Here is a 27,491-nt window from a genome sequence, read left to right as displayed (position 1 = left end):
TCTTCAACGCACGTTCTAATGAACTCGCTCACCGAATCAGCGTATTCATCAATGTTGTCGTTTGACGCAATACGAAACATATCCCAGTCCACGTGATGGAAGCAGTCTTGGAGCGTGGAATCAGATTGGTCGGACCAGCGTTGAACAGACCTCAGCGTGGGAGCTTCTTGTTTTAGGTTTTGTCTGTAGGCAGGGAGCAACAAAATGTAGTCGTGGTCAGCTTTTCCGAAAGGAGGGCGGGGCAGGGCCTTATATGCATCACGGAAGTTAGAATAGCAATGATCCAAGGTTTTACCAGCCCTGGTTGCGTAATCAATATGCTGATACAATTTAGGGAATCTTGTTTTCAGATTAGCCGTGTTAAAATCCCCAGCTACAATGAATGCAGCCTCAGGATATGTGGATTCCAGTTTGCAAAGAGTCAAATAAAGTTCGTTCAGAGCCATCGATGTTTCTGCTTGGGGGGGAATATATACGGCTCTGATTATAGTCGAAGAGAATTCCTTGGTAGATAATGCGGTCGAAATTTGATTGTGAGGAATTCTAAATCAGGTGAACAGAAGGACTTGAGTTCCTGTATGTTGTTGTGACCACACCACGTCTCATTAACCATAAAGCATTCGCCCCCGCCCCTCTTCTTACCACAAAGATGTTTGTTTCTGTCGGCGCGATGCGTGGAGAAACCAGCTGGCTGCACCGACTCCGATAGCGTCTCTCCAGTGAGCCATGTTTCCGTGAAGCAAAGAACGTTACAGTCCCTGATGTCCCTCTGGAATGCTACCCTTGCTCGGATTTCATCAACCTTGTTGTCAAGAGACTGGACATTGGCGAGTAGAATGCTAGGGAGTGGCGCGTGATGTGCCCGTCTCCGAAGCCTGACCAGAAGACCGCTTGTCGTGGAAATTTCCTCTATTTACCAAATCATGGGAGCAAACCACACACACAAGTCAGAGTTAGTGATCAAAGTCCATCTTTAATTATATGAGCTCTATCACAACCCTGTGACTCTCAGGTAATTCAGTGTCTCTCAGTGAATTCTCTGAGAGCCCCTTCTACATTGCAACTGCGATCCTTTAATAGCAAAGAACACACATAGTCAGACAGCATAGACATAATAAATCGTTCAGCTTTGTCTCCTTACTCAAACCCCAGAACCATAAACCAACCCTCCATATCAACAGGCATCTATCAAATTGTCATTTAGATACAACCATCTCTAAACACAACCAATCCTATCTTGACAAGATCACAGAGACACACTGACGGCCACACAGACATTGTGGAGCCAAGAGATACAAGCCTGAACACTCCCCTCTCTTTAGCCCAAACAACTTAGTATTGACATAGAACAGATACTGCAAACCCTGCCACAGTATTATACAAAAATAACATTCTTGATGAGAAGTAACTTACAAACATATGATGAATATAAAACATCTCACATATGTTACCAACAAATTCTGATTCTTCCACAACACGCTTCGTTTGCCTCTTTTACGACATCGTTGTTTTGGGTCGCAGGCTGGGATCCATTCCGTTGTCCTGGGTGGAAGGCAGAACACAGGATCCACTCCGGGAAAGTCATATTCGTGGTCGTACTGATAGTGAGTTGACGCTGCTCTTATATTCAGTAGTTCTTCTCGACTGTATGTAATGAAACCTAAGATGACCTGGGGTACCAATGTAAGAAATAACATGTAAAAAATATTTAAAAACTGCAGAGTTTCCTAGGAACGCGAAGCGAGGCGGCCATCTCTGTCGGTGCCGGAAGTATGAGGTTCAGAAATGGTCTACAACCTTTGTAGCCTGGTAATGGAGGAAAGCATGGTCTTACTGAGAATTTCTCAAAGTTGGGTTTTATTTGGAATTGCAGAAAAGGGCTGTCCCAAGATACCCTAACTGGGCTCAGGAGCGGTCCTCTGATTTAGTTAAACTCAAAAGGGAATGGGAGTTTCCTTCCATAAACAGTCCAAATGACATTGTAAAATTGTGTAAACAGTATCATACTCACTCATTCATCTTATAAAACAATTAGATGTAAAACCTCATATCTGAGGCTATTATATAAACAGCGTTATGGTAATGTTGCCACACCGTCTCCCATGAGCTTCCCCAAGTTGTAACAAATGGACCAGTTCGTAGCTGGATTCTTCACCGGTCTTTTTATACTTTCTCCGGAACATGAAATTTGTTCACACCTCCAGTTCTGTGAGGTGGAAGAAATTCCTTTGTTCTCTATGAAAATTCACTCTGTCTCTTATACTGTGTGGCCATGAGGCAGGGTCTTCTCAGGAATTTACGACCTCTCTCTGACCACAGCAGCCTAGTTGAAGGAGGCAGGGGGAGGCAGGGAGAGGGGGATGGGCTTGCTCTACCCAAAGAGGGCAACGTAATGACACCCTGGTTGACGACAACAAATACAGGGAAGCTGTGGTGGCTGATGTGATGACTTTCTGGCTCAATAAACCCCAAGAGAACGAGTAACAATATATATTTGTTATTTAGATGTAAAGCAATGGGCAACTATATGCATACGATGTTAGAGAGAATAAATACATTTTTTCTTTTGAGAGAACTTACAAATGTTATGCATCAAATTATTGAAAAGAAAGTGAACAATGTATCATTCTACACAACACACAATGCCTGGGCTAATGTAGAGCGTTTGCTAAAATGGAGCAGATCATGAATCATGTACGACATGCGGGCGAGAGTCTACAATGGACACAACTGGTATCCCGTCTTGTGGATGATTCTGAAGAACTAGAAACAACTTTGTCTAAGATTTTACTTTATTTGTTTGAAACACCATTTAATTGTAACATGTATCATATTTGTTGTTTATGTACTTATATAGCGGATGTGTGTGTTTTAAAATTTCAGCGACAAAATCTAAAACCAAATATACAGGGTGTTGCATGCTGGGATCATTGAGAAAACAGGGACAAGTATCCTGCAACGAATCCTGAATTGTCTGTATTCGTAATACTTGATGTTTGCAGAAAATAAAAAATACATTCAAATGTTCAAATGTCGTTATTTGAAAGTGTCTCATTAACGTTATTGTACCTCAGAGAGGCAAGAAGGATGGTGGAGCAGATGTTGAAAAACATTTATTATAACCCCTCCAACCCTGGGTCTTATGGGGGTAAAGAACGTTTACAGAGAGCTATAGCCGAAGAAACAGGTAGCTGGTTAAGCGCTGCTAAAGTGAATGAGTGGTTATCAGAGCAGGATGCACATACTCTCCATAAACCTGTACGAAAACAACAAGTTTTTTCTACTCATCCCTTGTCACATTTCAGGCGGGTCTATGTGACATGCAGGTCCTTGCAGATAAAAATGATGGAAATCGGTACATGCTAACGGTTATAGATATTTACTCTAAAAACGCATTTGTAAGGGGCTTAAAAAATAAGAGTGGGGCAGAGGTGACCCGGGCCTTTGACTCTATCTTGAAGGAAGGAGGAGCCCCCAAGAAAGTGCAGACTGATGGCGGAAAATATTTTTTTTATAATACTTTTCAGAAACTCATGAAGAAGCACAATATAGTACATTTTGCTAACAGGCTCGGATTTGAAAGCTTCAGGTTGAACGCTTTAACAGAATTCTGAAGGAGCGAATGTGTCTATATTTACAACACATATATCGATATAGTTCAAGATTTTTTTTATTTTAAAATCATAGTGGGGGACTTGGTGCGTATATCCAAGTTGAGGGGTGTTTTCGACAAAAAATATGAGCAAGGTTACATCGATGAGTTGTTCACGGTTACCGAATGTCTACCGCGCAAACCCCCGGTCTACAAATTAAAAGATTATGACGGGGAACTTATAGAGGGATCTTTTATGAGAAGGAATTACAGAAGGTACAGTTGGGTTAAGACAAAGTCTTTCACGTGGAGGAGATTCTAGATCAAAAGAGAGAAAAGGGTAAAAAAATGGGTGCTGGTCCGCTGGAAAAACTGGCCCCAAAAGTTCAACAGTTGGGTATTAGAGCACGATGTGGTGGGGGCATCAGGGGTTAACTGAAACCCTCATGCATGATAAATACACCATCATTTGCGTGTACACAGGAGTGCATCATGGAACACAACGGCTTCTACCTGACTAGTAATGCGTCTGCACATATATTTTGTAATAATCAGAGTTCGAATTATACAACCAATTTTCCAAAGCCTATAGAGTTATCAGAGGCCTGGGAAGTAGGTCTCAGCGAGATTACATACCCCAATAGTTGGTATAATATCAAAGATAAGGACCGTGCAAAAGGATATCGACACACCCTTCCACCGGTGAAAACAAAGAACTGGAGGCACGCACTCGCTACTGTGCCGAATCTCGAGAGTTTCATCTGCTAGGGCCTATACACTGTGACATTTTCTTTCAAGAACGTTTACTCTTAAATTCGGTTGATTTAAGAATAAAATTAGGCTAAGGGCTAAGGATGAGTGTTGCCTAATGTCTGCCCAGGACGGGGACTATAGTTTAAAAGTGTTGGGGGCAACGCTTTTTATTTAAAAACTGTCTGTATCTCCGATAGTTCGTCTGGGTCACTCACAGGCTTTGATGAAAGGAAATTCCCTTTACCTTCTCCAAAGAATTACCATGAAAACCTTTAGCATACCTGTGGGCAGTAGAATCTGCAGTCAAGAAAACCTTTTTCTAGGCCCTTTACCCCGATGCATTGTAATAGGTTTGGTTGATCACGCCTCTAATACGGGCAGCTTAGATAAAAACCCATTTAATTTTCAACACTTCAATGCAGAGTATGTAGCTCCCTGTCAGGACAGACGTCAGGTCCCTGCTAAGGCTTTCCAACCGCAATTTAATAACAATATATCTGTGCGAGAATTTTACAATCTGTTTCTGGCTACCGGGAGGCATCTAAAAGATCTCTCTTTACCTATAGACAGATTTTATTTTGCAGAGGGTTACACATTGTATGCTTTCAATTTATCACCTGATGATTACATCTCAGGAAATCTGTCTGTGGTGTCCCAAGGTAACCTCAGGCTGGAAATGCATTTCCGTCCACCTTTAGCCTGTACCGTTAGCATGATTGTTTATGTATGCTCTGATTCAATCTTGGAAGTGAATGACTGAAGACAGGTCTTAGTGGATTATTATTAAGGAGCAAAGACATGAATACCCAAGAATTGGAAGGGATCATGAGCAAATTGATTGGATTTTTTTTTATGGAGTGTTGGCTTACCTATTGCGAAATGGCCAGAGCGGCCGGCCATGTTTATTGTCAAAACCCGTCCTAAACACATGCCGGGTGAACATTGGCTAGCTGTGACATTAGAAGAGGAAGGAGGGAAGAAAAATCTAAACTTTTTTTGATTCCTACGGCTTTTCCCCCGGTTTTTCACATTTCCCCAAATATATTCAATAATATTTGACCAAAAATGGATCAAAGATATACTACAGCATTAAACAAGATAACCTTTCCACTACATGGGTCACCACTGTGTATTCTACCTATGCCAAAAGGCCTGGGGAGTTTCTTTTGAAGATGTTATGTCTCTTTATAATGATGATTTAAGAAGTAATGATAACGTTGTAGCTTGTTTCGTTATAAAATATCAAAAGTGTTCAAATATGTGTCCTTTAAGACCGTGTAATCAAGGCGTATGCTCACGTCAAATGTTTCAAGAATGCCACAAATGTTAAATGGATTCATTTTTTGAATAAAATTGATTGAATTTAATCATAGTCATTCAAAAGTCATTCAAAAGTCTAACCACCCAGAGAGATCTGGATTAGGAAAAGGTCAAGAGACGTTCAGGGGGGTACATGAGTTATCATCATCCCTTTCATGGGAGGGGGGGCGGGGGGGGGGGGGGGGGTTGTTGGGGCATCTTTAGGGGGGCTGTAGCTCATTGAATGTTTTTGTTTTAAAGTTTGAATCTGTAGACGAAGCTTATAGTTGGGTACCACCAAGAGGGGAATGTTGAGGATTGCCAGGGCCTTAAGAAACTGACGCCACCCGGGAGGTCTTCTGTCATCAGCAACCTTGTGGGCAGCCGTGGTACTTTTAAGCAAGTCAAGCATATGAGAACCCCTGACAACAGAGCCCTGAAGGATAAACTCTCCTTTGTCATTCCAAGTAGCGGTCCCCTTTGAGTTTTTTATCTTGTTCATAATGTATCTAACATTTTTCCTGTTACGTGCCGGAACATGTGTCAACATGTCATGCATAACTTTATCTTCAACAGGTATTTGATCTTCAGCCGGTAAGATCGCAGGTACAGGCATTACAGGGGCTTGGCTCTCGCTAGGCTCGTCAACTTTTACAGGGTCCGGCAGGGAAAGTGTTAAATGGTTGGTCTCTCTCTCTCACCTTGGTTTACCAAGGCCAAATACCTTTGCAATAGGTTTGTGTATTTTTGGACCTTATCATAGGGGTTCCAGCCTTTTCGGTTCAAAATATCCTTCATGGGCGTATCCAAATCATTTTCCGCTGTTTGTCTGATATTTTCAGGACCCTGCATTTGTTTTTTTAAGTCTATCCAACTCTTGTTGAAACACCAGGTACATTTTATTGGCCATCAAACTCTTTGTTCAACCCCCACGTCTGGCAGCAATAAGGCTGGTGATAAAGGGCACGGCAAGTAAAGCACGGACAGGTTTCTATGATGAATATATTGGGTAAAAGCTTGTTCAATTTCGGCATGTTCGCTACCTGCAAATAGCATATCGTCCAAAACCAGCAAATTGTTTTTATGAGGACGGAGAAGTTCATCATCAGACAGGGATTCAGGTATTCCTTCAACAAACTTTATTTTTATTGTCTTCAATAATTCATCATACAGAGGTTGATAACACAAATAACACCACACAATATTGTCAGGCTTTTGAGATAAACATGTTCAGAATTCTCTAAAATACTTTTTACAAAACAAGTTTTACCACTATTGGAGGGGCCTGCGATTAAGGCCGATTTTGGTAGTTGCAACCGGGGGTCAAAAACACACTGGGGCTTGTAGCATAAGTCAGTAGCCAAAGGGCAATGTGGTCCCGTCAGGCAAAAGCAGTCTCTTGTTATAGACTACCCTGAATATTTTAGTAAGTGGGGCATTCCTTAGATGGAAGCCCTTTTTATCCCTAACAATTTTTTTGTAGGAGCTCAAAATCTCCAAGGCACTATTTTGGTCGTTTATGAACCCCTTGACCAAGCGTGTGATTGATTCCAAGTTGACACGCGGGGCATTGTCATAGTTTTTGAGTCAAGCCTTTGGCTTTCAACACCACGTGATTGTCACGTGATGTGATTGCCTCCTGTGAATCACCATGTGATTGCCTCCTGTGGTCCCAAAAGGTTTGCTTTTGGGACCACAGGAGGACCATTCTGTGATATGGTCACCATCTTCGAGTTAAACCACCCAGATAGTTGCTAAGTGGGGGGTTCCAATCACCCTGTTTGCTTACATAGACCACAGAGTCTATGTCGTGGTAAAGAACCCGCCTCTGAAGCTGCTCCATGAGGGTGTACAGTTCAAGTCGGCCATAGGCCGTGCTAAATGCTGCAAGAAACACACTACACGGGGGTAGAACCCACTTCTTGTTACGCCTCCATTGCACCAGGGCAATGTCTTGACTCAAGAATGAAAAATTTGAAATGTTGTATTGGCCCGAAAAAACAAATTCCCACAATTCTTCGGGGTCTTTAATGATCGGCATTGTTAGCATATTGCATCTCTGCAAAAGCTTGCCACAAAGTGAGTTCAAGTACTATTTCGACACATTTATTTTGGTTTTGTTGACCTCTATTCTGTCAGTATGCCTTCTCTGTTGTGATAGTCTTGAATGTACTTGTCTTTGCTCTCTTGATCTGTGACCGATGCAGGATAGCCTGAAGCCATTTGCTTGCATCTCAAGAAGGTCTTGATGTACTCTTTAAAGAATCGTATTTGTCTTGAAACTCTTGGTACATTTCCCCAAAAGTATTTCGGGTTAGGACACACATGGCCTGGGGCACAAAGCAAGATTTACAACCATGGTCTCAACCCTGTCAATCTGTGTGCATCCATCTCAATGATAAGACCCAAACGCCTTCTCACCCCTATTCAAAGCATGTTGAATAAAAATGTCTTTATCCTGGGCCAAGTACTCCAACCATTGAATGGACCCACTAGAGTATGATTTGAATTGGCGTCGGTAGTTGTCAGGCGAGGGCATAGCTATAGATGCTGTAGGTAGAAAGTGTGTACGATAGGTTTTCATGCATGCCGATGCAATAGTTGAACAACTCCAGGGGTCAATGCCTGCATCTTTGATTACCTCTTCTCTGAATCAGAGGCATCCGTCACGCACTATAACCACATCATTGTCACAGTATGATTCCATCTCTTTATGGAAATCAAAGGTGATATGTCTTACTGTCTCGTACCACGTCATGAATCTCTCACGCTGTTTGGGAGACATTTGATCACACCCGTACATTTCGGGGCTGGGATATGATCCGACATAATGTAGATTCTCCTCAGATGTGAAGAAGTGGGGAAACCAGCCTTTCACAGAGTTTTCAAAACGCAAGGCCTCTGGCATTTGAGCCAATCTCATGGGTAAGAAGCTTAAACTGTCAATGTATCTCTGGTTGAATTCGGGGTCTACAAAACACAAGATTTTACTACCTTGAGCTATGACACTGGGTGCAACGCCTTGCTGTATCAAGTGGTTCAGAAGAAGGTAGGAGTCATAGGCTCTAGAATTGTGCGCTATAAACGTGAAGTTTCTGTACTGGGGTTTTCTAAAATGTTTTAGAAAAAGCAGTGCACAATTGGGTCCCTCTGCCGACCACTTTTCACCCTTGAAAGTCATGGTAAATACAAAAATAGGCAAATGAACCCCTGATTTGTCTCAAAATCATAGAACACGTATTTCTCTGAATGTTCATCTTCAGCCAAGGGCTGAATATAACACTCGTGTGGCACTTCCTGAACCACTTCAGCGTCTCTGCTTTTCAAAGGCCCTTTACGAATTGGGTAATGTATTATTCCACACACATTAGGTTTAGGGCTGTCTATTTGTACCTTTTTGGGATAGGGGGCAGCATTTTCACTTTTGGATGAATAGCATGCCCATAGTGAACTGCCTCCTACTCTGTCTCAGATGCTAATATATGCATATTATTATTAGTATTGGATAGAAAACACTCTGAAGTTTCTAAAACTGTTTGAATGATGTCCGTGAGTATAACAGAACTCATATGGCAGGCAAAAACCTGAGAACAATCCAACCGGGAAGTGGGACATCTGAGGTTTGTCGTTTTTCAAAGCTTGGCATACCGAATACACATTGAGATATGGATAAAGTTGCACTTCCTACGGCTTCCACTAGATGTCAACCGTCTTTAGAAACTTGAATGAGGATTCTGCTATAAAGGAAGGGCTCATGAGACCTCTTTGAGTCAGTGGTCTGGCAGAGATCCTTGGTCTCATGACGCGTGTTCCCGACAGAGTTACCTCTCGTTCCAGTGCATTTCTGAAGACAAAGGAATTCTCCGGTTGGAACATTATTGATGTTTTATGTTAACTTCTTGGTGACAGGGGGCAGTATTGTCACGTCCGGATGAAATGCATGCCCAAATTCAACTGCCTGCTACTCATCCCCAGAAGATAAAATATGCATAGTATTAGTATATTTGGGTAGAAAACACTCTGAAGTTTCTAAAACTGTTTGAATCACGTCTGTGAGTATTACATAACTTATTTAGCAGGCGAAACCCCGAGGACAAACCATTCAGATTAGTTTTTTTTGAGGTCACTCTCTTTTCAATACGATTTCATTGGGAATCCAGATTTCTAAGGGACCTTCTTGCAGTTCTTCTCGCTTCCACTGGATGTCAACAGTCTTTAGAAACTGGTTGAGGTTATTCCTTTGTGTAATGAAGAAGTACGACCATCTTGAACGAGGGTCACTTGAAGCGTACTGTTAGAGGCGAGTGACCAGAAAGCTACAGTTTGTTTTCCTCCTGTATAGAACACAGATCATCCCGTCTTAAATTTGATCAATTATTTATGTTAAAAAATACCTAAAGTTGCATTACAAAAGTCGTTTGAAATGTTTTGGCAAAGTTTACAGGTAACTTTTGAGATATTTTGTAGTCACGTTGCGCAAGTTGGAATCAGTGTTTTTCTGGATCAAACGCGCCAAATAAATTGACATTTTAGATATATATCGACGGAATTAATTGAACAAAAGGACCATTTGTGATGTTTATGGGACATATTGGAGTGCCAACAAAATAAGCTTGTCAAAGGTAAGGCATGAATTATATTTTTATTTCTGTGTTTTGTGTTGCGCCTGCAGGGATCAAATATGCTTTTCGCTCCTTGTTTACTATGGTGCTATCCTCAGATATTAGCATCGTTTGCTTTCGCCGAAAAATATTTTTGAAAATCTGACATGTTGGCTGGATTCACAACAAGTGTAGCTTTAATTTGGTATCTTACATGTGTGATTTCATGAAAGTTTGAGTTTTATAGTCATTTATTTGAATTTGGCGCTCTGCATTTTCCCTGGTTTTTGGTCAGGTGGGACGCTACATATCGCAGAGAGGTTAATCTGAGTCACGTCACAACATGCGTTAGAAATAAATCAAATCAATATCCTAATAGAAATGCAAAATTGGCCTCACAGTGCTCTGGCATCACTACAGGCCTGAGTTCGATTCCAGGTTGTGTCGCATGTCCTTATAGAAAACCTTATAGAATACCAACAAGCTCCCATCTCTCTGCTCCATATCCTTACAGAACACTGTTAAATAAAATGTTCAACTTGCTATAAACTTTGTCTCCGGCTAAAATTTCCATCTAAATGTCAATAAATAAACACATATCTAGGTGAATATTAGCTACATCTTGTAATGACAAACACATTCATTGAGATAGAATTGGCTAAACAAAATGTGTGGTTCTTCTGACATTTTGACATCAATGAATAAGAATAGGTAATCAGTGTTGCAGATTTCAGTGACTAATCTGTGATCGCTACATATATTTCTGGACTTGTAAATTGATAATACCCATTGATTCTTGAAGAATATCACTTATAAATGCCTAATGAGCTGAGTTCAACTGTCGTAGCCCATCACAACCCAAAATATAAGATTGTTTTATTCCATTGTTGGGAAACAACATAATTGTTAACAAAAACTGTATAGCCTCAAAACTATCATTTTGATTTCATGGACGGTCAGTTCTTACATCCATGGCCTGTCTATGAACTTGAGAGTGGTTACATTTCTCCAGCCCCATTCTTCAGCTTTTTGCCAAAACACTGGCAGGGTGGCCACTTTGTTATTGTTTGAGTTGCAGATTGCCCCTTTTAATAGTAACCGTTATGTAATGAATATGTTCTTTATTAAATACTATGTGTACTGTTTCCCAAGTCACACAATGACGCACTTGACAATATGAAATAAAACAAGAAAGATAATGACTTCATGCTTCTTCATCAGTTTAATAGGTTTGCATAATGTCTATGATAGTGTAGAGAGAAAGGACATGCAGTTCATGAAAGTAGCCTATATGATAATGAGACAGACCCTATTGGTTCCCTTTAGATAAAACTATTTAATATTCCATGCAGGTAAATAAGAACACTTCAAAAGACTTCATTCTTCAAGGCCTAATCTAAGTGGTTGTTCTTGTCACACTCAGAGTCATGGCAGCCACACTTATCAATGTAAATGTAGGACTGCATGATCTTCTTCCCGTCAGGGCAGACCATCTCCACCTTCCTCTCACTGGTAGACATCTCTTGACAGCAGGAGCAGGAGTGCATCAGGGTGTTTTTCTCTGCAGAGTACCTAGCAAACAGGACACACAAACAACACTGTTAGAAACAGTACCACATTTATTCTGCCATAGGTCACCTCCCATTGAAATCTTACCCTTCAATCCAATTCCCCGCATACACATTTCTGCAAAACCCAAATGCATGTTGCGTTTGTTTCTGTGTGCTTTTTTGGCATGTGTGTGTGTGTTCTTATTTAGAGTTTGTACTTACATAGAAGATGTTCCACAGGATCCCCCGCAGGCTGAGATTTCCACCGGCACAGAGGACCTGCAGTTATTCACCTCTAGGTAGGTGGTGGTGTTCTTCACATCACAGTGACTGATTAAAGTGCCTGTGGAGGTAGACAGAGTTAAGGAGGACATTTTAAAGTGGTGAGTTTCCCCCTTACTATGTAAAGTGCATAGACTTTTAGCAACTTGAAAAAGTACATCACATCTGTATTCAGTTTCATCTACAGTAACTCAACATTGATTTATTGTGTCATAAGAGGTCAGGCTCATAAGAGGTTATGTTTGACTCTTAGATCTGACGTATAAACGAAAAATACAAAACAAATCATGAATATTTAGAAATGAATCATTATATTGTTTTAACTTACAGGTTGTGCAACATCCATTTGCATCAGTTTTCTCAGTTCCCTGTCAAAAAGAATAGTGTACAGCTCAATTTGGATACGACTAGTTACAGTCTATTGAGCTAGAGAACACAGTGTAGATGTTATATTGGAAAACTATGATCATCTATGAATATGTTACTCGGGTGTAAATTCAATATAACCTCCAAGTTACTATCAAATGAAGCAAGCAGTATATTTAGGTATAGTTACTTTACTTCAAACAAACACATTCAACCAGTTTCCTCATCTACTTACAGGGACACAGTCCTCTGGACGGAACACTGGGCATTTAAATTTGGATTCCACAATGATGAACTGGTTGTTTGTCTTTGTGCATTCATACTTCACACAGCGGTCACTAGGGGGCGACCAAAACTCCCCAAGCTGTCAAGTAGCAAAAAAATACATGTTGGTAATTTGATACTGTATGTTATAAAAACTTCAATAAATAAGCGTTGATAAATCGTTTATAAACCTTTTACAAATATGTATATCATTAATCGAAAATGTAAACAAGCATTACAATTCTTAAGCATTTACATCTTTAACATTTATGATCATTAATGAACATTTTTAAGCATTTATATGTTCTCATTAGGGAATCAATATTTAGGTTTATTTCATGCAAAATGTACAAATTATTTATTGTAATACTGCTCTATTCTGCCAGAGTGTCAAAGAAGTGTCTCTTCTCACCGTGTATTCAGTATTGTTGTGGACACAAACAGGTTTGGCCACTGAAAGAACACACAATAAAAGGGTCAGACAATGGTTGAGACATAACAGTTAAGTTAGTCACAATTCCTGCACCATGTTACCATCATGACACCTGCACCATGTTACCATCATGACACCTGCACCATGTTACCATCATGACACCTGCACCATGTTACCATCATGACACCTGCACCATGTTACCATCATGACACCTGCATCGTGTCACCATATTACCATCATGACACTTACACCATGTTACCATCATGACACCTGCACCATGTTACCGTCATGACACCTGCACCATGTTACCGTCATGACACCTGCACCGTGTTACCATCATGACACCTGCACCATGTTACCGTCATGACACCTGCACCGTGTTACCATCATGACACCTGCACCATGTTACCATCATGACACCTGCACCGTGTTACCATCATGACACCTGCACCATGTTACCATCATGACACCTGCACCATGTTACCATCATGACACCCTGCACCATGTTACCATCATGACACCTGCACCATGTTACCATCATGACACCTGCACCATGTTACCATCATGACACCTGCTCCATGTTCATGATAATATTTACATTCATCCTGGGCTTAATAATTAGCTCCAGGTTGAAGTTAAAGTCTAAGTACATGATATGTTTGAGTGAGCGCTGTGCCTTTCCACATTCTTGGAATAGAAATATGAAGTCACTGTTTTATCACTTTACACAGTTTTTAAATTATGGTGCATGATGGTCCAATGACAGGGTCCAATAACAGGGTCCAATGACAGGGTCTAATGACAGGGTCTAATGACAGGGTCCAATGACAGGGTCCAATGACAGGGTCTAATGACAGGGTCCAATAACTGCATGACATAACTCACTGTGTCAAATTAGACAAACCTGTGCTTTACAAATGGTGGCATAAACTTTATGAATAATTAACCTATATTTATTGTAATTTATCGTAGTTAAGTGTTGAGTTAGATTACATATTGTAGCTATCACAATAGTTATTTCAAATAATTTGCACATCCTTTCAACACTGTATTGAAATGTCTTTATTCTTTTGGAAATTCTATATGTGTAATGTTTACTGTTAATTTTTATTGTTCATTTCACTTTTGTTTATTATCGACTTCACTTGCTTTGGCAATGTTAACATATATTTCCCTTGCCAATAAAGATCTCGAATTTAATTTAATTGGTGTGATAAAGGCATTTCCTAACACACCTGCTAAATGTCTTTGTTGTTACTTTTAAGGTTGGAATCAACATGCAGAACCTCCTGCAGAAAGAGAGGTAAGAACCCATTGGTCCACCAGCTCAGGGACAAGCTACACTAATCACAGTCCGGTGATTATGTCACAGAGTTATGGCACATTTATGAACCCTTTATAAAGCATGTTAAAGATGCTTTATAACACATTTATGTAGTGCTTATGAAGGCTTTATGAAGTAGCTAGAATGAAGAGCTGTTTGGTGCTAACATTCCACTCCTTGTCATATGTCAAACATTTAGCACAAACAGACTTGTACCCAGGTTACCTGGTAGCACGTTAAGGTGCCTCTCTATCCTGTCTCTACTCACCACATGTATTTATCTGACAGCAGTCCACCGTCTCGTTGACCAACACCTCCCCGTATTTCTTACAGGTAACAATTTCTTGGGGCGGACATTTCACTGGTTCACACTGGACACTCAGTGTGTCAGCATTACACGTGCACTTCTGGCAGTTACTGTACCAAGTCTCACCAAACTGTGTTGGGACAAAACAAACACTGTTAGCAGAGACTTCAAATGTATTAAGACGAGGACTGGCCACCCGTCAGAGCCTGGTTCCTCTCTTGGTTTATTCCTAGGTTTCTGCCCTCTAGGGAGTTTTTCCTAGCCACTGTCTTTCTACCTCTGCATTGCTTGCTCTTTGAGGTTTTAGGCTGGGTATGTGTAAAGGCTTTGTTGCTGCTGCTGATGAAAAAAGGGCTTTATCAAATACATTTGATTGATTGATAATAACAATAGGGCTCCAGCCTCTTCAGGGCTGGACAACTTACAAGCCCCAATGAAACTAGTAAACTGATTCAAATAATGGGGGTTCTATACAGAACATTTTTGTGGGCCATAATGTGAAGTGAGCTGTTGAACCATTTCTTCTGACAGATTCATTGTGGTATACATCCACATTATTACCTGTTTGGGTTTTCCATCAGGTCCTGTGCATCCTTGAAGGGAAAATAGGATCTTAGGTCATACATGCTGGTACTTTGAGACACAATTAAACAATGTATTCCTCAAACTGACACATCCTTACCACAGTCACGAACACAGGTGTCAGAGAATGTGTTGAACAAGATGGTAGCCTCAGGGCAGAAACAGCCCTCCATGAATGAGTCACATACAAAGTCACGGCTCCTTTGTGCTCCCTGACATGAATGCACATATTTGTCATTGTATCTATGGCTAGGCTCGTCAACTTTTACAGGGTCCGGCAGGGAAAGTGTTAAATGGTTGGTCTCTCTCTCTCACCTTGGTTTACCAAGGCCAAATACCTTCGCAATAGGTTTGTGTATTTTTGGACCTTATCATAGGGGTTCCAGCCTTTTCGGTTCAAAATATCCTTCATGGGCGTATCCAAATCATTTTCCGCTGTTTGTCTGATATTTTCAGGACCCTGCATTTGTTTTTTTAAGTCTATCCAACTCTTGTTGAAACACCAGGTACATTTTATTGGCCATCAAACTCTTTGTTCAACCCCCACGTCTGGCAGCAATAAGGCTGGTGATAAAGGGCACAGCTATACTTAGTAAAGGTAGAAGAAAACCGCCAGACTGTTGTATGCTGTCTTTTCTTTTGAAGACTTGCCCTTTTATTGGCAAAGATTTTAATCGCGGTCTTTTGTCTCTTTAATTTTTTCAATTGGGTCAGGGTGAGGGGACTGCGTCCTTTGAGAAGATTCAAAGCAATCTCACATAGGGCTAATATGAGATCTGAAGAACAGTGACCCAAGATGGCCTTCCCTTCTTTAGCTGTATTCCCAACTAGGCTTCTCAAGAGGGGCTTGTTTCTTTTTAAACGCAGAGACATAGCGTTTTACTTTTTAGGAATGTACGCAGCCGGCCACTCCCACGGGAACAGACCGGTTCGTATCCTCAGGTGTTCTGGAGGATTTGCTTTTAAATCCACGATTAAATAAGAAAATGGCGCTTTGGTAGCGTCCTCGTAGCTCTCCATAAAGTAGGATTTCCTTCCCGGGTACATCTGCTGAGTTAGAGTATTAATTTGTAGTTTGTTTCTAGGATTTTTGAACAAAACCATGTAATTGGTGTTCAAACTGATGGTGCGGCTATTTTTACCTTGGTGAAAGACATTCTGCACCAAGTAAAGCACGGACAGGTTTCTATGATGAATATATTGGGTAAAAGCTTGTTCAATTTCGGCATGTTCGCTACCTGCAAATAGCATATCGTCCAAAACCAGCAAATTGTTTTTATGAGGACGGAGAAGTTCATCATCAGACAGGGATTCAGGTATTCCTTCAACAAACTTTATTTTTATTGTCTTCAATAATTCATCATACAGAGGTTGATAACACAAATAACACCACACAATATTGTCAGGCTTTTGAGATAAACATGTTCAGAATTCTCTAAAATACTTTTTACAAAACAAGTTTTACCACTATTGGAGGGGCCTGCGATTAAGGCCGATTTTGGTAGTTGCAACCGGGGGTCAAAAACACACTGGGGCTTGTAGCATAAGTCAGTAGCCAAAGGGCAATGTGGTCCCGTCAGGCAAAAGCAGTCTCTTGTTATAGACTACCCTGAATATTTTAGTAAGTGGGGCATTCCTTAGATGGAAGCCCTTTTTATCCCTAACAATTTTTTTGTAGGAGCTCAAAATCTCCAAGGCACTATTTTGGTCGTTTATGAACCCCTTGACCAAGCGTGTGATTGATTCCAAGTTGACACGCGGGGCATTGTCATAGTTTTTGAGTCAAGCCTTTGGCTTTCAACACCACGTGATTGTCACGTGATGTGATTGCCTCCTGTGAATCACCATGTGATTGCCTCCTGTGGTCCCAAAAGGTTTGCTTTTGGGACCACAGGAGGACCATTCTGTGATATGGTCACCATCTTCGAGTTAAACCACCCAGATAGTTGCTAAGTGGGGGGTTCCAATCACCCTGTTTGCTTACATAGATCACAGAGTCTATGTCGTGGTAAAGAACCCGCCTCTGAAGCTGCTCCATGAGGGTGTACAGTTCAAGTCGGCCATAGGCCGTGCTAAATGCTGCAAGAAACACACTACACGGGGGTAGAACCCACTTCTTGTTACGCCTCCATTGCACCAGGGCAATGTCTTGACTCAAGAATGAAAAATTTGAAATGTTGTATTGGCCCGAAAAAACAAATTCCCACAATTCTTCGGGGTCTTTAATGATCGGCATTGTTAGCATATTGCATCTCTGCAAAAGCTTGCCACAAAGTGAGTTCAAGTACTATTTCGACACATTTATTTTGGTTTTGTTGACCTCTATTCTGTCAGTATGCCTTCTCTGTTGTGATAGTCTTGAATGTACTTGTCTTTGCTCTCTTGATCTGTGACCGATGCAGGATAGCCTGAAGCCATTTGCTTGCATCTCAAGAAGGTCTTGATGTACTCTTTAAAGAATCGTATTTGTCTTGAAACTCTTGGTACATTTCCCCAAAAGTATTTCGGGTTAGGACACACATGGCCTGGGGCACAAAGCAAGATTTACAACCATGGTCTCAACCCTGTCAATCTGTGTGCATCCATCTCAATGATAAGACCCAAACGCCTTCTCACCCCTATTCAAAGCATGTTGAATAAAAATGTCTTTATCCTGGGCCAAGTACTCCAACCATTGAATGGACCCACTAGAGTATGATTTGAATTGGCGTCGGTAGTTGTCAGGCGAGGGCATAGCTATAGATGCTGTAGGTAGAAAGTGTGTACGATAGGTTTTCATGCATGCCGATGCAATAGTTGAACAACTCCAGGGGTCAATGCCTGCATCTTTGATTACCTCTTCTCTGAATCAGAGGCATCCGTCACGCACTATAACCACATCATTGTCACAGTATGATTCCATCTCTTTATGGAAATCAAAGGTGATATGTCTTACTGTCTCGTACCACGTCATGAATCTCTCACGCTGTTTGGGAGACATTTGATCACACCCGTACATTTCGGGGCTGGGATATGATCCGACATAATGTAGATTCTCCTCAGATGTGAAGAAGTGGGGAAACCAGCCTTTCACAGAGTTTTCAAAACGCAAGGCCTCTGGCATTTGAGCCAATCTCATGGGTAAGAAGCTTAAACTGTCAATGTATCTCTGGTTGAATTCGGGGTCTACAAAACACAAGATTTTACTACCTTGAGCTATGACACTGGGTGCAACGCCTTGCTGTATCAAGTGGTTCAGAAGAAGGTAGGAGTCATAGGCTCTAGAATTGTGCGCTATAAACGTGAAGTTTCTGTACTGGGGTTTTCTAAAATGTTTTAGAAAAAGCAGTGCACAATTGGGTCCCTCTGCCGACCACTTTTCACCCTTGAAAGTCATGGTAAATACAAAAATAGGCAAATGAACCCCTGATTTGTCTCAAAATCATAGAACACGTATTTCTCTGAATGTTCATCTTCAGCCAAGGGCTGAATATAACACTCGTGTGGCACTTCCTGAACCACTTCAGCGTCTCTGCTTTTCAAAGGCCCTTTACGAATTGGGTAATGTATTATTCCACACACATTAGGTTTAGGGCTGTCTATTTGTACCTTTTTGGGATAGGGGGCAGCATTTTCACTTTTGGATGAATAGCATGCCCATAGTGAACTGCCTCCTACTCTGTCTCAGATGCTAATATATGCATATTATTATTAGTATTGGATAGAAAACACTCTGAAGTTTCTAAAACTGTTTGAATGATGTCCGTGAGTATAACAGAACTCATATGGCAGGCAAAAACCTGAGAACAATCCAACCGGGAAGTGGGACATCTGAGGTTTGTCGTTTTTCAAAGCTTGGCATACCGAATACACATTGAGATATGGATAAAGTTGCACTTCCTACGGCTTCCACTAGATGTCAACCGTCTTTAGAAACTTGAATGAGGATTCTGCTATAAAGGAAGGGCTCATGAGACCTCTTTGAGTCAGTGGTCTGGCAGAGATCCTTGGTCTCATGACGCGTGTTCCCGACAGAGTTACCTCTCGTTCCAGTGCATTTCTGAAGACAAAGGAATTCTCCGGTTGGAACATTATTGATGTTTTATGTTAACTTCTTGGTGACAGGGGGCAGTATTGTCACGTCCGGATGAAATGCATGCCCAAATTCAACTGCCTGCTACTCATCCCCAGAAGATAAAATATGCATAGTATTAGTATATTTGGGTAGAAAACACTCTGAAGTTTCTAAAACTGTTTGAATCACGTCTGTGAGTATTACATAACTTATTTAGCAGGCGAAACCCCGAGGACAAACCATTCAGATTAGTTTTTTTTGAGGTCACTCTCTTTTCAATACGATTTCATTGGGAATCCAGATTTCTAAGGGACCTTCTTGCAGTTCTTCTCGCTTCCACTGGATGTCAACAGTCTTTAGAAACTGGTTGAGGTTATTCCTTTGTGTAATGAAGAAGTACGACCATCTTGAACGAGGGTCACTTGAAGCGTACTGTTAGAGGCGAGTGACCAGAAAGCTACAGTTTGTTTTCCTCCTGTATAGAACACAGATCATCCCGTCTTAAATTTGATCAATTATTTATGTTAAAAAATACCTAAAGTTGCATTACAAAAGTCGTTTGAAATGTTTTGGCAAAGTTTACAGGTAACTTTTGAGATATTTTGTAGTCACGTTGCGCAAGTTGGAATCAGTGTTTTTCTGGATCAAACGCGCCAAATAAATTGACATTTTAGATATATATCGACGGAATTAATTGAACAAAAGGACCATTTGTGATGTTTATGGGACATATTGGAGTGCCAACAAAATAAGCTTGTCAAAGGTAAGGCATGAATTATATTTTTATTTCTGTGTTTTGTGTTGCGCCTGCAGGGATCAAATATGCTTTTCGCTCCTTGTTTACTATGGTGCTATCCTCAGATATTAGCATCGTTTGCTTTCGCCGAAAAATATTTTTGAAAATCTGACATGTTGGCTGGATTCACAACAAGTGTAGCTTTAATTTGGTATCTTACATGTGTGATTTCATGAAAGTTTGAGTTTTATAGTCATTTATTTGAATTTGGCGCTCTGCATTTTCCCTGGTTTTTGGTCAGGTGGGACGCTACATATCGCAGAGAGGTTAATCTGAGTCACGTCACAACATGCGTTAGAAATAAATCAAATCAATATCCTAATAGAAATGCAAAATTGGCCTCACAGTGCTCTGGCATCACTACAGGCCTGAGTTCGATTCCAGGTTGTGTCGCATGTCCTTATAGAAAACCTTATAGAATACCAACAAGCTCCCATCTCTCTGCTCCATATCCTTACAGAACACTGTTAAATAAAATGTTCAACTTGCTATAAACTTTGTCTCCGGCTAAAATTTCCATCTAAATGTCAATAAATAAACACATATCTAGGTGAATATTAGCTACATCTTGTAATGACAAACACATTCATTGAGATAGAATTGGCTAAACAAAATGTGTGGTTCTTCTGACATTTTGACATCAATGAATAAGAATAGGTAATCAGTGTTGCAGATTTAAGTGACTAATCTGTGATCGCTACATATATTTCTGGACTTGTAAATTGATAATACCCATTGATTCTTGAAGAATATCACTTATAAATGCCTAATGAGCTGAGTTCAACTGTCGTAGCCCATCACAACCCAAAATATAAGATTGTTTTATTCCATTGTTGGGAAACAACATAATTGTTAACAAAAACTGTATAGCCTCAAAACTATCATTTTGATTTCATGGACGGTCAGTTCTTACATCCATGGCCTGTCTATGAACTTGAGAGTGGTTACATTTCTCCAGCCCCATTCTTCAGCTTTTTGCCAAAACACTGGCAGGGTGACCACTTTGTTATTGTTTGAATTGCAGATTGCCCCTTTTAATAGTAACCGTTATGTAATGAATATGTTCTTTATTAAATACTATGTGTACTGTTTCCCTAGTCACACAATGACGCACTTGACAATATGAAATAAAACAAGAAAGATAATGACTTCATGCTTCTTCATCAGTTTAATAGGTTTGCATAATGTCTATGATAGTGTAGAGAGAAAGGACATGCAGTTCATGAAAGTAGCCTATATGATAATGAGACAGACCCTATTGGTTCCCTTTAGATAAAACTATTTAATATTCCATGCAGGTAAATAAGAACACTTCAAAAGACTTCATTCTTCAAGGCCTAATCTAAGTGGTTGTTCTGGTCACACTCAGAGTCATGGCAGCCACACTTATCAATGTAAATGTAGGACTGCATGATCTTCTTCCCGTCAGGGCAGACCATCTCCACCTTCCTCTCACTGGTAGACATCTCTTGACAGCAGGAGCAGGAGTGCATCAGGGTGTTTTTCTCTGCAGAGTACCTAGCAAACAGGACACACAAACAACACTGTTAGAAACAGTACCACATTTATTCTGCCATAGGTCACCTCCCATTGAAATCTTACCCTTCAATCCAATTCCCCGCATACACATTTCTGCAAAACCCAAATGCATGTTGCGTTTGTTTCTGTGTGCTTTTTTGGCATGTGTGTGTGTGTTCTTATTTAGAGTTTGTACTTACTTAGAAGATGTTCCACAGGATCCCCCGCAGGCTGAGATTTCCACCGGCACAGAGGACCTGCAGTTATTCACCTCTAGGTAGGTGGTGGTGTTCTTCACATCACAGTGACTGATTAAAGTGCCTGTGGAGGTAGACAGAGTTAAGGAGGACATTTTAAAGTGGTGAGTTTCCCCCTTACTATGTAAAGTGCATAGACTTTTAGCAACTTGAAAAAGTACATCACATCTGTATTCAGTTTCATCTACAGTAACTCAACATTGATTTATTGTGTCATAAGAGGTCAGGCTCATAAGAGGTTATGTTTGACTCTTAGATCTGACGTATAAACGAAAAATACAAAACAAATCATGAATATTTAGAAATGAATCATTATATTGTTTTAACTTACAGGTTGTGCAACATCCATTTGCATCAGTTTTCTCAGTTCCCTGTCAAAAAGAATAGTGTACAGCTCAATTTGGATACGACTAGTTACAGTCTATTGAGCTAGAGAACACAGTGTAGATGTTATATTGGAAAACTATGATCATCTATGAATATGTTACTCGGGTGTAAATTCAATATAACCTCCAAGTTACTATCAAATGAAGCAAGCAGTATATTTAGGTATAGTTACTTTACTTCAAACAAACACATTCAACCAGTTTCCTCATCTACTTACAGGGACACAGTCCTCTGGACGGAACACTGGGCATTTAAATTTGGATTCCACAATGATGAACTGGTTGTTTGTCTTTGTGCATTCATACTTCACACAGCGGTCACTAGGGGGCGACCAAAACTCCCCAAGCTGTCAAGTAGCAAAAAAATACATGTTGGTAATTTGATACTGTACGTTATAAAAACTTCAATAAATAAGCGTTGATAAATCGTTTATAAACCTTTTACAAATATGTATATCATTAATCGAAAATGTAAACAAGCATTACAATTCTTAAGCATTTACATCTTTAACATTTATGATCATTAATGAACATTTTTAAGCATTTATATGTTCTCATTAGGGAATCAATATTTAGGTTTATTTCATGCAAAATGTACAAATTATTTATTGTAATACTGCTCTATTCTGCCAGAGTGTCAAAGAAGTGTCTCTTCTCACCGTGTATTCAGTATTGTTGTGGACACAAACAGGTTTGGCCACTGAAAGAACACACAATAAAAGGGTCAGACAATGGTTGAGACATAACAGTTAAGTTAGTCACAATTCCTGCACCATGTTACCATCATGACACCTGCACCATGTTACCATCATGACACCTGCACCATGTTACCATCATGACACCTGCACCATGTTACCGTCATGACACCTGCACCATGTTACCGTCATGACACCTGCACCGTGTTACCATCATGACACCTGCACCATGTTACCGTCATGACACCTGCACCGTGTTACCATCATGACACCTGCACCATGTTACCATCATGACACCTGCACCGTGTTACCATCATGACACCTGCACCATGTTACCATCATGACACCTGCACCATGTTACCATCATGACACCCTGCACCATGTTACCATCATGAAACCTGCACCATGTTACCATCATGACACCTGCACCATGTTACCATCATGACACCTGCTCCATGTTCATGATAATATTTACATTCATCCTGGGCTTAATAATTAGCTCCAGGTTGAAGTTAAAGTCTAAGTACATGATATGTTTGAGTGAGCGCTGTGCCTTTCCACATTCTTGGAATAGAAATATGAAGTCACTGTTTTATCACTTTACACAGTTTTTAAATTATGGTGCATGATGGTCCAATGACAGGTCCAATAACAGGGTCCAATGACAGGGTCTAATGACAGGGTCTAATGACAGGGTCCAATGACAGGGTCCAATGACAGGGTCTAATGACAGGGTCCAATAACTCACTGTGTCAAATTAGACAAACCTGTGCTTTACAAATGGTGGCATAAACTTTATGAATAATTAACCTATATTTATTGTAATTTATCGTAGTTAAGTGTTGAGTTAGATTACATATTGTAGCTATCACAATAGTTATTTCAAATAATTTGCACATCCTTTCAACACTGTATTGAAATGTCTTTATTCTTTTGGAAATTCTATATGTGTAATGTTTACTGTTAATTTTTATTGTTCATTTCACTTTTGTTTATTATCGACTTCACTTGCTTTGGCAATGTTAACATATATTTCCCTTGCCAATAAAGACCTCAAATTTAATTTAATTGGTGTGATAAAGGCATTTCCTAACACACCTGCTAAATGTCTTTGTTGTTACTTTTAAGGTTGGAATCAACATGCAGAACCTCCTGCAGAAAGAGAGGTAAGAACCCATTGGTCCACCAGCTCAGGGACAAGCTACACTAATCACAGTCCAGTGATTATGTCACAGAGTTATGGCACATTTATGAACCCTTTATAAAGCATGTTAAAGATGCTTTATAACACATTTATGTAGTGCTTATGAAGGCTTTATGAAGTAGCTAGAATGAAGAGCTGTTTGGTGCTAACATTCCACTCCTTGTCATATGTCAAACATTTAGCACAAACAGACTTGTACCCAGGTTACCTGGTAGCACGTTAAGGTGCCTCTCTATCCTGTCTCTACTCACCACATGTATTTATCTGACAGCAGTCCACCGTCTCGTTGACCAACACCTCCCCGTACTTCTTACAGGTAACAATTTCTTGGGGCGGACATTTCACTGGTTCACACTGGACACTCAGTGTGTCAGCATTACACGTGCACTTCTGGCAGTTACTGTACCAAGTCTCACCAAACTGTGTTGGGACAAAACAAACACTGTTAGCAGAGACTTCAAATGTATTAAGACGAGGACTGGCCACCCGTCAGAGCCTGGTTCCTCTCTTGGTTTATTCCTAGGTTTCTGCCCTCTAGGGAGTTTTTCCTAGCCACTGTCTTTCTACCTCTGCATTGCTTGCTCTTTGAGGTTTTAGGCTGGGTATGTGTAAAGGCTTTGTTGCTGCTGCTGATGAAAAAAGGGCTTTATCAAATACATTTGATTGATTGATAATAACAATAGGGCTCCAGCCTCTTCAGGGCTGGACAACTTACAAGCCCCAATGAAACTAGTAAACTGATTCAAATAATGGGGGTTCTATACAGAACATTTTTGTGGGCCATAATGTGAAGTGAGCTGTTGAACCATTTCTTCTGACAGATTCATTGTGGTATACATCCACATTATTACCTGTTTGGGTTTTCCATCAGGTCCTGTGCATCCTTGAAGGGAAAATAAGATCTTAGGTCATACATGCTGGTACTTTGAGACACAATTAAACAATGTATTCCTCAAACTGACACATCCTTACCACAGTCACGAACACAGGTGTCAGAGAATGTGTTGAACAAGATGGTAGCCTCAGGGCAGAAACAGCCCTCCATGAATGAGTCACATACAAAGTCACGGCTCCTTTGTGCTCCCTGACATGAATGCACATATTTGTCATTGTATCTATGGTAAGAAAAAACAATTAATTACAGACTAAAAACGTTGGAATATAATGGAAACAAGTGGTGTATTTACAAGTGTAAAATAATGAGATGGGAATGAGATGATACGGGAATGAGAATTAGATGAGAATGAGATGGGAATGAGATGAGATGGGAATGAGATGGGAATGCGATGAGATGGGAATGAGAATGAGATGTGGATGAGAATTAGATGGGAATGAGATGAGATGAGAATGAGATGAGATGGGAATGAGAATGAGATGGGAATGAGATGGGAATGAGATGAGATGAGAATGATATGAGATGGGAATGGAATGAGATGAGAATGAGATTGGAATGAGATGAGATGAGATGGGAATGAGATGAGAATGAAATGAGATGAGAATGAGATGAGAATGAGATGAGATGGGAATGAGATGAGAATGAGATGAGATCGGAATGAGAATAAGAATGAGATGAGATGGGAATGAGATGGGAATGAGAATGAGATGGGAATGAGATGAGAATGAGATGGGAATGAGATGAGATGGGAATGAGATGGGAATGAGAATGAGATGAGATGAGAATGAGATGGGAATGAGAATGAGATGGGATGGGAATGAGATGAGAAGAGAATGAGATGAGATGGGAATGAGATGAGAATGACATGGATACCTTGAATTGCATGTTGGCTGGATAGTAGAACCACATGCCTTATACACTTTGGTCTTAGGGCAGGTCAGTTCTGTTAATATGGTCAAGATGGAATGAAAGACAAAACAGTAAGTATACAATTTGTAAATGCAGATTGTCAAAATTCAATGAATTATGATAAATCATAAAGTTATTAGAATTATTTAAAACCGTGTTAACATCTATCCTGCATCCGAAATTGGATCCTATTCCCTACTTAGATCACTACTTATGGCAGGAGCCAGGTCAAAAGCAGTGCACTATGTAGGGAATAGGATCCCATTGGGGACACAGGCTTATTGGATATGAAAGTCCTTCCCTACCACATGTTCCATTTGTTGATTTCCTCCAGTCGATACAGACTCCAGCTGCTGCACACCTCACGGCGTAGGCTTCCAGGCTGGAGCAGCCGATTGAGATGTTTGGCATGTGGCAGACATCAAACTTACAGGCCTCGAAGAAGGGTTGACGTGGGATAACATCATGGCATTGCTTAAAGACCCTTCCAAAATAAAGAACCCATTTAAGTTATTATATCGGCCTAACCCAAAAGGGGCTATAACATGTCACAACAGATTTCTTACAAATATTGATTACCGTATGCCTTACACACTTCATTATTTGTGAAGCATCTTATGAATATGACATATTTTATACGGCATAAACAGTCTGTAAGATAAGTTTGGTTCTAAGTTATGGAACAACAACCCTTGCCTTTACCGGAGAGTTTACAGACTTGTATGTAAACAGTGTCACAGCAACCTCAATCAGATTCCCTTGTCTTTGTAATATAGCTGTCTCTTTGTGTTATTACAAGGTTACACGTCTTACGGGCTAAGTATGATGTCACAGATTGATGTCTTTCCTGATGGGCAGGTTGGAGGCGTGGGGGTAGGTGGGGTAGGGGGTTGCCGTTCACAGTAGGGTTTTTTAACATCAGGAATCTTCCATTCATGAGCCATCCCAGGACATGATGGGTCAATCTGTCCATTCGGTAATCTGCAATCGTTTTTCCTGATATTGTCACAGGTACCTTTATAAAGGTACAATAAATATGGGAATGAGAGAAAACAACAAGTTATTTTATTTCAGAAACAGCTGCTCATACCTTTAAGCCTACCTACAGTATCTTTTAATTGGATATGCTATCATTGTAACTGTACAGTGAACTCTTTAAGGCCATAGAAATGCAAAAACACACAACAAAATAACATTAAATCATTGCAACAAATGTTCAGTTTACTCACAGCGTACTACAAGCTGTTCATCTGAATCATGCTTAAAGTGTTTTTGGTCTACACAATGGTTGCATCCCAAATGGGACCCTATTCCCCCTGGTTAAAAGGAGTGCACTACAATGGGACCCTATTCCCCCTGGTTAAAAGGAGTGCACTACAATGGGACCCTATTCCCCCTGGTTAAAAGGAGTGCACTACATTGGG

General features: G+C 40.4%; 1 protein-coding gene across 1 annotated transcript; it reads right to left on the bottom strand.

Annotated features, from left to right (window-relative positions):
• Positions 1–11,448: 11,448 nt before the first annotated feature.
• On the bottom strand, positions 11,449–15,595 carry LOC109887209 (mucin-5B). The gene is made up of 8 exons (XM_031801615.1): positions 15,454–15,595; positions 15,333–15,364; positions 14,733–14,901; positions 13,120–13,160; positions 12,679–12,807; positions 12,406–12,445; positions 12,018–12,138; positions 11,449–11,817 (listed from the first exon to the last, which is right to left on the bottom strand). Exons 1-8 carry the CDS (start codon positions 15,524–15,526, stop codon positions 11,637–11,639), a joined length of 786 nt encoding a protein of 261 aa, XP_031657475.1. The 5' UTR covers positions 15,527–15,595; the 3' UTR covers positions 11,449–11,636.
• Positions 15,596–27,491: the final 11,896 nt, after the last annotated feature.

The sequence above is a fragment of the Oncorhynchus kisutch genome, linkage group LG22 (genome assembly GCF_002021735.2).
Source record: "Oncorhynchus kisutch isolate 150728-3 linkage group LG22, Okis_V2, whole genome shotgun sequence".
Taxonomy (NCBI): Eukaryota; Metazoa; Chordata; class Actinopteri; order Salmoniformes; family Salmonidae; genus Oncorhynchus; species Oncorhynchus kisutch.
The sequence above is the reverse complement of the archived record's forward strand: the minus strand, read 5'-3'. Positions and strand labels throughout refer to the sequence as shown.